Raw genomic sequence first — 14,194 nt, forward strand, 5'->3', positions numbered from 1 at the left:
CTTCTGGGACGGATTCCTTTAAGAAAGTTTATCAGTGCAGTGATGAATTAGCATGCAGGTCTCTCCCGCTGTACTCCGAACTGTGGCACAGGGAGACGTCACTGCTGCCACATTCATTTTATTTGGAGAAAAAAGGCGGATGGGGGGGGGGGGGGGGTCCCCAAATTTCCCCTGACATCTCGTATTTTCCCCTGACATCTCGTAATGTCTGAACTTGGAGAATTAAATGTAGCCTTCTGAGTGTTTTACTATCTGCATTATGAAACAGGTCTTAATTAACAGACAGACATCTCCCAAGAACATTTTTTTTATCCCGGGGTTGTGTGTTTAATGTGAAAATGACAATTTTACAAGGTTAAAAAAATAAATAACATTTAGTAATGGCAGTACATTCAGGATGGTAATTTGTCATTTGTTCTTCTCATCTGTGAAACGGGTGTCCTTTGGGGATTTTTGAACCGTTATTTTGATTTTTCGTCTTCAGCAAATTTCTCTGGGGCCAGATTTTGATCCTCACTGTATATCTCAGTAATATGACAGCTGTACATGATTAAATAGCGGAATTAAAGTGAGAAAAGTACATAAAAAGTGCCTTGTGCTTCATAAAGGTTGTTAAAGGCAAATTTGATGCCCATAATTTGCTGTGAGGATGGCGGCTCGTCAGATACAGGGTCACTATTGGGATTTATTTTATGTCCGTCGCCATGCGCATTCTCACTGGAGTGATATGCCTCAGAGCCTCGGGCTCTATTTATGCGCAACATGACAAAGGGAGGGTACTGGTGGTATTTGGGCCAGGCTCTCTGATCCCAGTTGGATCTCCTCATAGTGGTCCTTTTGACCCATTCTGGTCAGGCCGCATATGCACACCCACTGCATTGGAATGGATCAGTAATGATTCATGAACCAGCGAATGAAAGGATGAAAGACAAGGCGTTAACTAATCCCTGCATTCTGTATTGCGATGATATAGTAATGTAATATAGTCTGTATTTTTTTTTCTCTATAGCTCTCTCTGTCTTTTAATCAGAGGAGGTCCAGTGTGCCATCAGTGACACGCTGATTGGGACCAATCAGAATGCTTTGCTTTCAAAAGAAGTGCATTTCAAAGGTCATTTCTGAGGGTCATGCAGAACACCTGGTAGAGCAAGTGATTAAATAAAAAGTCTTTGACCGATCGCTGCCCCATCTGATGTTGTCCCAGTCAGGCTTCCCATGTTGTTTTGTAGTGTTCACGTTCATAGCAGTTTGCGTCAGCTCTGCCTCCACTTGTGGAAGAGCACAATGACTGACATCATGAATCTGCTAAAAAAAAATAAATAAAAGCTGAAAGAAGTTTGGAAAAGGTTACAGTAAAGAACTAAACAAAATCATTAGATTGAGTAGTTCCAGGCCAGCGAATCTCGCAGCGCGTAAACAAAATGCAAAAAGATGTGTTCAATGGTCACTCAGCCACAGACAGGTAGCACCAGATAATGCATAACAAAATAGATTGCTTAGCACCATTTACCTCTGCAGCACTTTTGTAAGCACGAGTGAAATGGCAGAATGCAAAGGCAGGGCTTACGACAGGATTTAAAAACACATATAGAGACTGCGAGTCTCATTGACCTTGCCAAAACCAGAAATCGAGCCCGGAAACTCAGCGTTAGATGACCAGCAAGGGCCAGGACAGGGCCCTCGGTCCCCTGATCTGAGCCTGTGGAAGGGAACCCGGCTTGGGTTGCTGTCAGCCCGTGAGAAGTCTGCCAGAGGAGAGTTATGGGTTTGCTGACGGAGCCAGGGATGATGTCATTCCCGGGAGTTTCATGGCGGGAGTGTCAGCGTGCATTGATCAGCGCCGGCGGTTTATTACGCGGCCTTCGCCGGGGTGAGCATGTACCGTGCACAGGAGCGATCGCGGCGGGCGGGCGGCGGAAGGAGAGACGCACACCGGCCTAGAGCCGAAACGCGGCGAAAGCGTGGCGCGATCTGTGAGAGTGATTGTCTGCAAACGTCAAGAGCCCACCCCGATTCCCCCCCACCCCGATTCCCCCTCACCCCGATTCCCCCCTCCCTGATTCCCCCCTCCCTCACTCATCATTGATGCGTGGTTTCTCCCCGTAATCCCAAGATTACGGGCATGATCTGCTTCCCGTTGAAAGAAGCACTCACTATGAAAAATTCAAAAGGGGAGGCGGGACGGTGCATATGCGCATCACGCCGCTGTCAACAAAACGCTTACTCCAAAAACGGCCAATAAACTTGCGGCAACATTTCGTCGATGGGAGATGTTTAATATAATAAGCACGGGCTTTGATTGACATGAAAGTATGATAAGGTGCAAAAGCCTGAAATGTTATGTGGTACGAGGGGGTAAAACTTTTTTCAATTTAACAACAAAAATGCATTTGCTGAAGAAAGCACCTCTGCATTCACCACAAATCTGCTTGCAATATAATGGTAATAACAGCATAAACCACATTTATGGTGCAGTAACCCAGCAGAGGCTATTGAAGGGAATGTGCAACTTTTATGCCTGTTACAGTGGCACTTTTGCTCAAAATAGTTTGAATTTTTCTTGTCAGTTTTTTTTCCAAACTTCAAACGCTTAAAAAGTAAAATGGAAAAGAATTCCTGGAGAAAAACAAACCCAGAGCTGTCTTCTCATCCCAGTATTCCCTGGGTCCAATAAAAGCCACTTTGCTCAGTCCATTAATGTCTTTTTTGGGTGAAAAAAGACTGGTATTTTTTCTAAGTCAAACAAATCTACCCTTTGCTTGGCTTTTCTCTCCAAGTCCCTTTTTCCCTTTTCTTTTTCTTTTGTACATGAACAGCTCTATAACAGGTGACTCTCTATCTGAAATGAATCTCTAGGAGTCTGTACTGTGGCTTTATTCCCTCCATTTTTGTCATCACCCCCCCCCCCCCCCCCCCTCCTCCCCACCCCCACCCCCACCCCAACACACGCACACACACCTCATTCTCTTCAGATTAAATCTCTTTAGTGACTTTTTCTTTGTTTGCACACAAATGCGCCCCCCCCCCTTCCACGGCCATGTCTGTCTCCTCCTCTTCTCCGCTCCAGAATCTTTCTCTCTTCTCTCTTATCTTTCTCCCACACCTCTCTTTTCTCTCCCTCTGTTTGTCACAGATGCCCCAGATCAGCTTGTGTCTGCCCTTGTTTGTTTCTGGAGATAATAACACTTTTTTGCTGCTCGTGAGCAGGTGCTGCATAGGAATTTTAATTGGGCGAGGCGAACGATCACGGATACCCGTGCCGCGGCGGCGGTGGCGAGGCACGTGTTTGAACAGTTTACGCCGCCTGCATTTCCATTACACCCGCACGCCGCGTACGGCTCCCAGCTGTGTCTGGCTGCATCTCCAAACGCTGTTTCAGCTGTCCTTATGGGAGAGGTGCAGCGTGTGTCTGAGGCCTTTCATTCCCTAATCTGGCACCTGCGAACTCTGAGTACCTTGCTGCTGGGCATGATTACATATTTTATGTATTGTACCTTTTTTCCCCCCTTCCTGCCTCCTTTAGGTATTGGAGGACTTTTTCTTGCTGTCCGCACCCTCCCTGACTCGCCCGTAAATCACCCTCCATGTTCCTCTCGCCCTCGGCACCCCCATTCCTGACCCTGTGCCGACTCGTTGAGAAAATGTCATGCTATTGATTCCCAGCAGCTCCTTCGCTGCTTGTGTTTGATGGGGAGAGCTTTCCTTCCATCTGCCCCAGCAGTCAGAAGCAGAGGGCGTGACTCCACCAACCTTTACAGGTGTCAGAGCAGCGAGACTGTAATTCCCCAGACAACCATTTGGCCAAGTTTCATCTGAATCTGTCCGTTGGTGTTTGGTGATACATTTGGTGATAAAAGACAGGCAGACAAACAAACAAACAAGGTTGTGGTGTATTGATGACAAAGTGAGGTGTCAAGGGCAGGGGGGCGGGGTATACCATATGCAGTCAATCACTCACTTGTTTGAACCAATCAAAAGACTTAATTCTTCCTGGCAAAATATTTCAGGTTGATAAATCGCGATAGCATGCAGTAGCTCCACCCATTTTCTGGTTCATGAGGCCTCACTCTCATTGTTAAGCCAGAGGTCATTACATAGAGAGTATGGGGGAAAAGGTTGTCTATGGTGTTAAACAGCAATGTTTCAGGAGACAGGTGGAATTCATCTGGGTGGCAGTGTAGCGTAGTGGTAAGGTTCAGAACCAAAAGGTTGCTGGTTTGATTCCCCTACTGGGGCACTGCTGCTTTATCCTTGGGCAAGGTGTTTTCACCCAGAATTAGCCTCAGTCAATATGTAGCATCTGAAAACTCTAAACTGTGTAAGCATGTAAGTTGCTCTGGATAAGAGCGTCTACTAAATGGCAATAATGTAATGAAATAATGAGTTCAGTGCCTCATAGATAAGTTTGTTAACTTGAGCCTAGATTCATCTCTACAGCAGTGCAGTTTATCTTTCATTTTTAATGACAAATTTAGGCAACTGGGACTTTTTGTCCTTTACTTACACAACATTTTTCTTTAATTTCAGCACCTGCTGACATCACAAAGCTGTGACTTATAAAATGCAGCTAATGCTTAAATCCAACAAAGAGGCCGCATTGAATAGCTGCCCGGCTGCCTGGTCCTCTGATCTAGACATGCATAATTTCAAAGGCACAAAGTAATTATCCGGTTCTCAGGTCAGTTGCAGGGCGTTGGTCATCACATTCCAGTACATGTGATAACATGAAAGGGTTGCGGCTAAGTGCTGATTTGTATTCCAGCCCTGCACATATGTCTCCGCAGAGCTGCTTGAAGAAGCCATATGGTTGCAACATTGCAGGCAATGGCACAAGTGATACAGAGTACACATGAAAGTTGGGTAAAAGTAGCCTTACCAGTTGCGATGTGCTATGTATGCTTGTGTGTGTGTATCTGAGTTGTTTATACATTATTCTATGAATATGGTTTCTGTTGGAAATGGGAAGTAAATGTTGAGTTATTGCTGTGGGTGGTGGTTTGGGCGGGGAATGTGTGAGCAGGTGGGAGGGGTGGGTGAGGAGACATACCTACCTAATGGGCAGATAGTAGTGACACAGTCATTACAATTTGACTACATATTATTCGCAGTGTTAGTGGGTGTCAGTGTAATTTAAAAGAGCTGGTCTAATGCACAGCCGTGGAGGTGAGTGTCTGTGCTTTGACTGCCCTGCCAGGCTGTTTGTTAGGAGAACAACAGGGGGAAAGGAGCGGAGAGAGGCGGACAGCACGAGATTAAGAAAGAGAGTCAGATATATGGGCCGGCCTTAATTACTGGCCAAACAAGTTGTATTTCTCTTTCTTTCATCATGTGCAGGCGTTTACGCTTCGGTAGCTACTGGCCTTTTGTACACAGGGACCGGCCAGAATGTCATTCAAGAATGTGACCTTAGAGAGGTCGGGGGTGAGTCATAGTCAAGTTCGGCGTCAGGGTTTTGGGGATGTCAAGAGCTGATATCCAACCCTGTCTTTGGCCCTTTGTTTGTCAGCAGGGTCACCAATAATTTTTCATTGCAAGAACGTCTCGTTTACAGCTTGCTGTGATTTTGTCATTTCTGTTGGTAGTTTCACAGATCACTGAAGCTATATGACATAGCAATGTAGTGTTGAGCAGTTACCAGCTACCAGCTGTTTGTGTAGGTGACTACGGATTTGTGTTATGCCATCACGAAGGGTAAACCCATCTCTAATGTGGCAGTCATAAGTCCTTCTTTGTTCTTATGATTGTGGCTTGTGTTCACAGTAACTTTGGGTCAGCTTTACAGCAACTTTGAATCAGTCAGTGGATAGATCAAATCCACAGCGTAGGATCTGGAGATTAGACAAGTGTCACATATGGGTTCTGAAATGACCCGTGAGGAACGCGGACAGGATGAAGTTCAGGGGCACATGTGAATGTATTGAGTTGCCATCCCCCCATTGTCTTTGTACAGCACGGCTATCCACAGGCTTTCTTTAATCTAGGCGTAGAGTTGTTTCTTCCAGAATTCATAGTTCTGGTTCACTACTGTGCGGTCATGATGCAGCATGCTGTCACTGCGGAGACCCACGGACACATTGTTGTCCTCTCTGCTGGAGAGTGATAGGATGAGCAGTGCAGAAGTCAGGGGTAACACAGACAAGCATGGAGACAGGAACATATGGGCTTTGACTCATAGTTTCTCAAAGGAAACTACAGATTGTGTGTCTTGATAAATTGCAGTAAACACAAAATGTTTCTGTCACCCCAGTTCAGTTCGACTGGCTAAAATCAAGCAAATGTAATGTATCCAGATTCATTTACATGCCAGCTGTCATCCCGTGGCATGTGATACGTGGGGCAAGCTATGGAATCTTTAAAAATATAAGTTGGCAAATATAAATTTGACATTTGGAACAAAAATTTGATCATTCACCAGCTGGACATTACAATGCAACCAAACATGGTCACAAATGACATTTTGTCAGAATTACAACTGAAGAGAAAGGCATATTATAACCCACCTCTTTACACTCCTGAACCATTAGAAATCAACAAAGAACTGAATCTCTGGTTTCTAATTGGAGTCATGTGCACCAAAGCATTCTGATATAGGAGTCTAGAGAAAAATAAGTAAATTGCTATTATGTTTATAGTGTATTTTCTAATGTATTATACTTGATTGTTAATTATTGTATTTGTACCTACTGTGTTTTAATGGTCTCATCAAGAATAGTGCTAATTTCCGGATTACTCACATATGACACTCGTTAAGAGCGTAGCGCCTCAGATTACCATTTTCCTCCCCACAGAGCCATTCTCAATCACTCATCTGCAGCTTCCTTTTTTCCCTTTGCCTTGACTTTCAACACGAAGCCATTATTCTGTTCCTGTGTCCTTTCTCATTTCAGATGAACATGGACATTTGAAAATATACCTGCCCAAAAAGCTGCTTGAATGTCTACCAAAATGTTCCTCACTTCCCAAGGAGAGGCACCGGTGGAACACCAATGAGGTAAGAGTTGTTTCCCATGGTAATATGTGATTGGCTGGGGAGGATGGGGTCAGGGCCTGATGGAGCGGTGGCCCGATCGATGTGAATGGCAGATGGAGGCTGGCCGCCTCTCCGGTTCTCTCCCCTTTTAGGGGGCGGAGGATGTTCATGGGTGCTGTCCAAGCCTTGAAAATTTATCCAGCCCACCGCAGTTCTCTGGGAGCCAAAAGTTTTCCTGTACCAGAGCTTTGGGTTCAGCTCCCTCACTTGGCAGTGGATAGAAAATAGGATTGTACAGTAGGTTCCTCTCTCTCTCCTTCCTTGAGTGGTTAGCAGAACAGATGTACGGGTAACTCACTTTCCTCATCCTTCAGTGGTCAGATTTGGGTACATTTATATGGGTAAATCAGGCTCCTCTTTCAAGGGACCAATTTTAGATACATATGTTTGCGTAAATTAGCCTCCTTCTCCTTCATTGTTCAGTCTTGATCAGGACACATTTACATTTACCTTTCGTCACCTGGCGAACGCTCTTGCCCAGAGTGACTTATGTAAGTGGATATAGTAAGGTGAGATGAAAAAACAGTACACACAGAGAAAGTTAGACCACATCTAAACAGGCGTCAATGCATCACACAGTGTTGCAATAGCTGCCGCCATGCTAAATAGTGAATTCAGACTACAGGTTCTTCCATAATTAAAATTTCAACAACTAGTGTCAAAGTTCTGTAATAATAATGCCCTAAGGTGATGTACAAAAAAGGCAGGATTTAAGTGCTATAACTAGGTGGATCACAGCAGGTGTCTATTCTTTTTTAATGAATTATTTGAAAGGTTACCCTTTTGAATTAAACAGTATTATCCACAGTGTATCCACAGTGTTTTTTTATATTAAAATTTGAGCATTTCATTTTGAGTTTCAGTTAGAGGCTGTGTCAAATCGTAAAAAAAGAGTAGTTCAAACTTCAACTAAACTATGTTTGAAACTATTTACAGTGTAGTTTGAACTCCATCTTCCAATCGCTATCTTATGTTTTGTTAAATGGAATTATTTATTGAGAGAAAAATAACAAACAGTCTAATGCAGATAAACCATGTCTAAAGGGAGGATGCGAGTCCATCTCTCCTGCACTCAGAACCTGCCTCTTCCTGACTTACACCTGTAGCTTGGGTGGTGTTGGAACTCTCCTCCTTTTTAGACCTGGAACTTCTGCCAGCAGTAAAACAGAGACACTGCTGTCTTTGTTTGGAGTATTTCAAAGGTAGCATGAGGGAGAGGTGCCAACAGAGTTTATATGCAGGAGAACAGCAATAAGATTGCATATAATAATGAATGCTTCAGAATGGAGGTTCAGAGTTCTTATGTGGGCACTGCTGCAATATAGACTGTGGCTATTGTTTCAGAAATTACATTGTTTGTGAATGTTGGCAATGTTGTTTTTACACTTTGAAAGCAACTGGTCCTTGCAATCCTCATTTGTCATCGGTCCGTATTAGTTTTGTGTTCATAATCAAATGCTTCCTTGTTCAGAAGCCTGTTGTCCATACAGTTTTCCTTCCCAGAGAGAGCAGGACCCACAATCCTTTGTCAAATGACAGAGAAAGAACCTACCGAACCACTTTGTCATCCACTGAGTTCAAAGCCATACTGTTCAACTTACTGCCAAAGTTGCACCAGGAGGTTGGTGCCTCAAGGCATTATGGGACGGTTTTAACATGTGAAAGTAGTTGTTTTTGCTGTCTTTCTGGTTTTGTGATTATTAATTTGTGAGCAAAGGAATGCCACATAGTCAGCTGTCCTTCAAGCAGTTTGATACTTGCACATATGATAGAACACATTTTGCCCGTTTTATTACCAAGCAGCAAGCTTGAAAAACCTCGTTGTTTTATAATGCAATGCCTGGGGCATAAAGGATTTTTTATAAGCAATGGCAAACAAGCAAGCAAGGTGAGATAAACACTAACCTTTTGGTTCTGTGTATTAAAAATGAAAACGTTCAATGTTTTTATTTGTATTCTTGTGGGGGAAAAATATATATCAGAGGCATTTTGATGCTGTCCTTGACCTAAAGGCCAACCATTTTAAATTGGTTCATTTCTTTTTCGGTCCACCTACTTTATCATTTAATGGAAATGAGACAGTGTCTTCCTTGATTTTGGCATTTTATTTTGTCGTTCATGCTCGGTCTGGTTTTTGTGGTGGTGCACATTCCATGGGGGTAGCGGCAGGAGGTGGAAACTAAACATTATTTAGCTACTTAAAGCTGGAGGGATTTTAAGTGATTGCTATTGCAGAGTTTCTCCGAGAAGATTCATAAGCTGCGCGGAGAAGGCATTGCATTTTTAATACAGCTGATCCCAGCGAAGCACACATGGTTTTAGCACATTAACCGAGAGGCAGCTGTATCATCAGAGGACAGGAGACAAAGGGAGGCAGCCTTCCTTTTCACAATTCAGAAAGTTCCGAGCGCTGTTCCTCCCTTTTTTTAATTAATGGCTTTTTCCTCTGAAAGTTGGCGGAGGGGAGGAACGTGTGGCTCCGGGGCTGTTGAAAATCCCTTATGGAGGCAGCCTGGGCGGGGGTGGGGTGGGGGGGATGGGGGGAGGGTGTGGTGATGGCTGCCACGGCCTCCTCATAGCTCACCTGTCATTCTCACATCAATTTCAGCCCAGCCAAAACTGTGGAAAGACAAATCGCTGATGTTCCTTTTCTGAAATGAAAAAGGTATATTTATGGATTATAGTCAAACACACTTTTTGATCTCCCAATGCAGGAACCCTCTCTTTGTGCAATGACAAGCTTTGTGTGTGTAACTGCTGTATAAGGAAATGACAGACAGTTTCAAGATATTGGCCCGTGGAGGGAGAGGGAGAGAGAGAGAGAAAGAGAAAGGGAGAGAGAGAGAGAAAGAGAAAGAGAGAGAGAGCGAGAGAGAGAGAGAGAGAGAGACAGAGAGAGAGAGAGAGAGAGAGAGAGAGAGACAGAGAGAGAGAGAGAGAGAGAGAGAGAGAGAGAGAGAGAGAGAGAGAGAGAGATATGAATGTGCAGGTTTGTGGTCTCAGCAAGGTGAGTGTCTGGTCATCCCTGTGTGGATTCTGCCAAAGCCTTTTTACTCTCTGCTTCCTGGCTTGTACCTTCCAAGTCATCACCCAGCTGCTGTGTGTTTTCCCGAGCTCGCTTCTCTCCCACGAGTTCGGGACTGCCTCAGCCCTGAAAAACAACAAGTCCTCTCTCCTATCCGTCGCACTTTCCAGCTGGGCCTGATGTTGTAGATCTTTTTTTTCCCCCCGTGTTTGACCTGCAGTGTTTTACAAGCCATCTAAATTAATTACTGTATTAAAATTGATTTGAAAACGCAGAGACTTGTTGACATGGACTGCTGTTGGCTGCAGCTTTGTATGTCAAGTCATTTATTAGGGAAACAAAATGGGAGCAGACGTGTGTGCCTGGTAAACCTCGGCAGAGTTCGCGAGCTCTAACCGAGCGGTATGTGAGGGTGTTGCCGGGTCGTTTACAGGTAGCCTGTGTGTTCCACGCTTGCATTAGGTCAGAGACCGGAACACCCTGGTATGGCACGCATTAAGAGTGTAAATTTAAAGGGGCAAGGAGACAAATTAACCTTCCTGAAACCAAGGGAGCCGGTTTTGACTGTGTGCCACACGGCCATGAAGGTGTCTGTGATTCGCTGACAGTGACCTTAGAGGGATTATGGAGTCTCTTGTTGCTGTCGGTTGTGTGACTCTCAGTGGAAGTGACACCTCATTTATTCAGTGCGTATATCGTAAGGCTGCTCTGCATGTTTAATGTGCCTCCTCTTCTCTTTTTTTCTAAATTGTTTAAATTTAGAACGAGATAAGTGACACTTTGGTAGGCAGGCCTGCTGTTGAATAGCGCTTGCATTGCTTAAATTTAAGCGCTTTAAGATTTGGGTTTTGGGTGATGCATTGTAGGGACAATTTTCAAAGGCCTCTGATTGGGGGGAAAAATGACATTGTCGGTTCAGTTTAAGTATGGATGGTGTTGGACTATGTGTCTGCTCTGCATTTTGCATCAAGGGTCCTCCTGTTTCACGGTGAGGGTCCCCCCTCGCGTGCACAGAGGAACAGAGAGCGCCGCTGTGGAATCCCAAACGCGAGCAGTAATTTCTGCACAAGATGCACGGACGCGCACCGGTGAGGTCACAGCGACACAGTCGCCGCGCGTCGTGGGTAACCGTCCGTGTGACCTCTCTGTGCCGCTCAGAGATGCGGGGTGGGGAGATGTGCAACGCCTTTCTATTCATTTCTTTTTTTTTGAAATTTCCGCGTTCCCTGCGTTCGTTTATGGGGAGATAGTGCGGAGGAATACATTTCAAGCATTTAGTGGAAAATTAGATAAACCCATCTAATGAAAATCAGAGAAGAGGAAAGCAGTGGGGGTTGGGGGGGGGGGGGTCGGTCGAGAAGCTTCAGAGCTAAGAGACAGCAATATGCTGGGCACGCTCTGCCCAGCTTTTACATTGTCAAATCCAGATTAAAAATAAATCTGGGGCAAGCCTAGACAATTTACTTAACTTAAAGCTATTCATTTTTATAACACTCTAGAAATGAAAGTAAACTTTAAAAGAAGGCAGCAAATGATAACCAAACAGATTTGTTTAAAAAAAAAAACAAAACATAAAGGCACAGAATGGGAAGGTGCAGCTCGGTGCAGTCCTTAGATTAATTAGACTGGTGGCACATTCTGTGCCCATGTGACAGACGAGTGTGTTCTAATGCCTTCCTGCCTTTTAATAATGGAGCAAACGCGCTCTCGTCCCGGCTTCATTTTAAGCATTCACGTACTTGTTGTTATGCATCGCATTACCTTGGCACTTGTTCAAAACTGGCAGCTAAATATGCTCCGGTGTCTGCCATCTGAATGCATATACGGATTCAAAAGGCCCCTGCGCCACGCTGCCTTTGTTGTACAAAGATTCCATTTGCGTCTCTCAGAGGCTTGTGTCGCTGCGCTTTCAGGGAAAGGCGCATATGTTGTGGCCTTGAGATGATCCCATCTTCTGACAGCACCAGTTCCAAAGTCTTTCTGGGGTCTGAACTAGCTGGTTCTTTTTTTTTTTCCCCTGTTTGCTCCATTAGGATGACCTCTGTTTTCCCAGACACTCCTGTTGAGATTGAAATCTGTTTTTGAGGTAGGACACCACAACAGGGGAGGCTCTAATCCTTTATCCTCTCCAAGGTCAAACGGGTGTGAGTCACCAGCGCGCAGCGAGACCCAGGGCACTGGTTTCACTGGAGCTTTGTTCACAGCCACACCACAGAAAGGGCGGCACTCAATCTGCTCCATATCCGTGACATTTTCAACACATCAGCTTCTCCCCTTTGTGCTTTGTTTTTAATCACACAGTTTCCCAATATATTTTAGTTTTGGTCATATATGCATTTATATGAATATATTTAAAAACTTTACTTAAGTCATTAAATTCTCAGAAGGGTGACTGTGTTGCCTGGGAAACAGTGAGGTGTCTGGAGAGGGGGCTTATGGGAGAGGATTTGCCAGGGTGGTGCTGTCGCGTGGACTGCAGCATGGGATCTGCAGGGGGTAATGACTCCAGGAGCACTGGCCTCCAATAGCAGGGAAGATGGGAGTGCACGCTAAGACGCTGTGACTCCCAGGCCTTTAGGGTACTTCAGTTTCTCTCACTGTTCTTCTCCACTTATGACATGAGTTGAGTGAGGACTAGCACTAGAACTGAACCACACTGGGCTACATTTCCTGTCATCGGCAATGATCTTCACCATCCCACACTGGCCTGACATCAATATGACTGTCAGACACATGCACACAGATATCTACATACACACACACAAACACATACTCTCTCTCTCACACACACACACAGACACACACACTCACACACTCACACTCTTATACGTAGACACACTCACACACACACTCAGTCAGACCACAGACATGTGCCCTCACTCAAACATAACCACACACACTCACACTCTCACAAGCATGCACACAGATACACACTCACTTTTACACGTATGCATTCTTACACATACACAGACAGACAAATGTGCACACACACACACACATTCACGCAGAGCTCACGCACACATACACACACGCAGACTTGCCAACACACAGATCCCCATCAGATCATACAGGGAGATGGACGAGGTGTGATCAGAGCCGCTGTTATGTGTGAGAGCAGCAGCTTGTGTCCATTTCAGATTAAGGTATTGCTCGGTACCATTTCTTACCTCTGAGAAGAGAAGCATAAAATCCCTTCCTCTGGTGTGATGAGACACTCTCGCAGTCTGAGGGAAAAAGCGCTCAGGTTGCAGAGGGGGCAGGCACTGGTCAGAGACAAGCTTGCCCTGAAGTGCAGGATTCTCATTTTGACGTACAATGAGATCTGCTTGGCAGCCTCGGGGCAGAATTATGAAACATCTGCCTTGTTTTTACAAATTCTTTTGTGTCGCTTTAAATCCGAGCGCCGGACTTACAGGCTGACTGCAGACTCACTCTACGTCTCAAGCGCGGCTGTCTCCCTGGCTCTCTACGTCAGCTTGTGAAAATGATTAGGGAATGACTGGCCAAGTGACCTTGTAGGCCAAGGGCTGTGGATGTCATTAGGGTTGACAGTGGCTCTGGCTGACCTATTCATAGGCTAGCAAATGACCCTGTGGTGTGAGGGGGGGCAGGGATGTACGTGCATGTCGCTGAAGGACCACTGACTGGAGACACAGCACGACGCAGTCAATCTTACGCTGAGCTGCCAATCACAGGACGGGGGTAAAGGGAAAAAGGGAAAACTGCCAGCCGATCTCAGTGTGAGAGAAGTGTAGAGCTGAGCGGGAGTGCGAAACAACCACAGTGTTCCTAACCAAAAGACACAGGAACAGGAAGAGGAGTATATCCGCATATCCCCCCCCACCCCCCACCCCCCACCCCAATCCACCTCTCAGCTAAATTGATGAGCAAGTGTGCAGGTGCTGGAGTGGAGACGCTCTCTAGGGGCCAGGAGGAGTTATTGCAGTTCGGATGAATGAGAATGAGCTTCCCGCGGTGCCCTCCGTGGGTTTGTGGCGCTGCGGCGGTGTTCATGAGCCCCGCGACTGCGTTTAGGTGTGATATTCTGCTGATGGGGAGAGAGCGGGAGGGAAGGGCCTGGGACAGCGCTGTTGTAGCAGGCAGCTGCTCTGCTATTCTGGGGGCTCCCACAGTCTCTC

General features: G+C 45.5%; 1 protein-coding gene across 9 annotated transcripts in view; it reads left to right on the forward strand.

Annotated features, from left to right (window-relative positions):
• Window positions 1–14,194, forward strand: part of camta1a (calmodulin binding transcription activator 1a) — a 309,841-nt gene that overhangs the window by 12,375 nt on the left and 283,272 nt on the right. For all 9 annotated transcript variants that reach the window (XM_036532715.1, XM_036532709.1, XM_036532711.1 and 6 more), the window contains one exon: window positions 6,888–6,991. In XM_036532715.1, the coding sequence (XP_036388608.1) occupies window positions 6,888–6,991 (104 nt within the window). The remainder of the gene's footprint in view (window positions 1–6,887; window positions 6,992–14,194) is intronic.

The sequence above is a fragment of the Megalops cyprinoides genome, chromosome 7 (assembly GCF_013368585.1).
Source record: "Megalops cyprinoides isolate fMegCyp1 chromosome 7, fMegCyp1.pri, whole genome shotgun sequence".
NCBI classification, from domain to species: Eukaryota; Metazoa; Chordata; class Actinopteri; order Elopiformes; family Megalopidae; genus Megalops; species Megalops cyprinoides.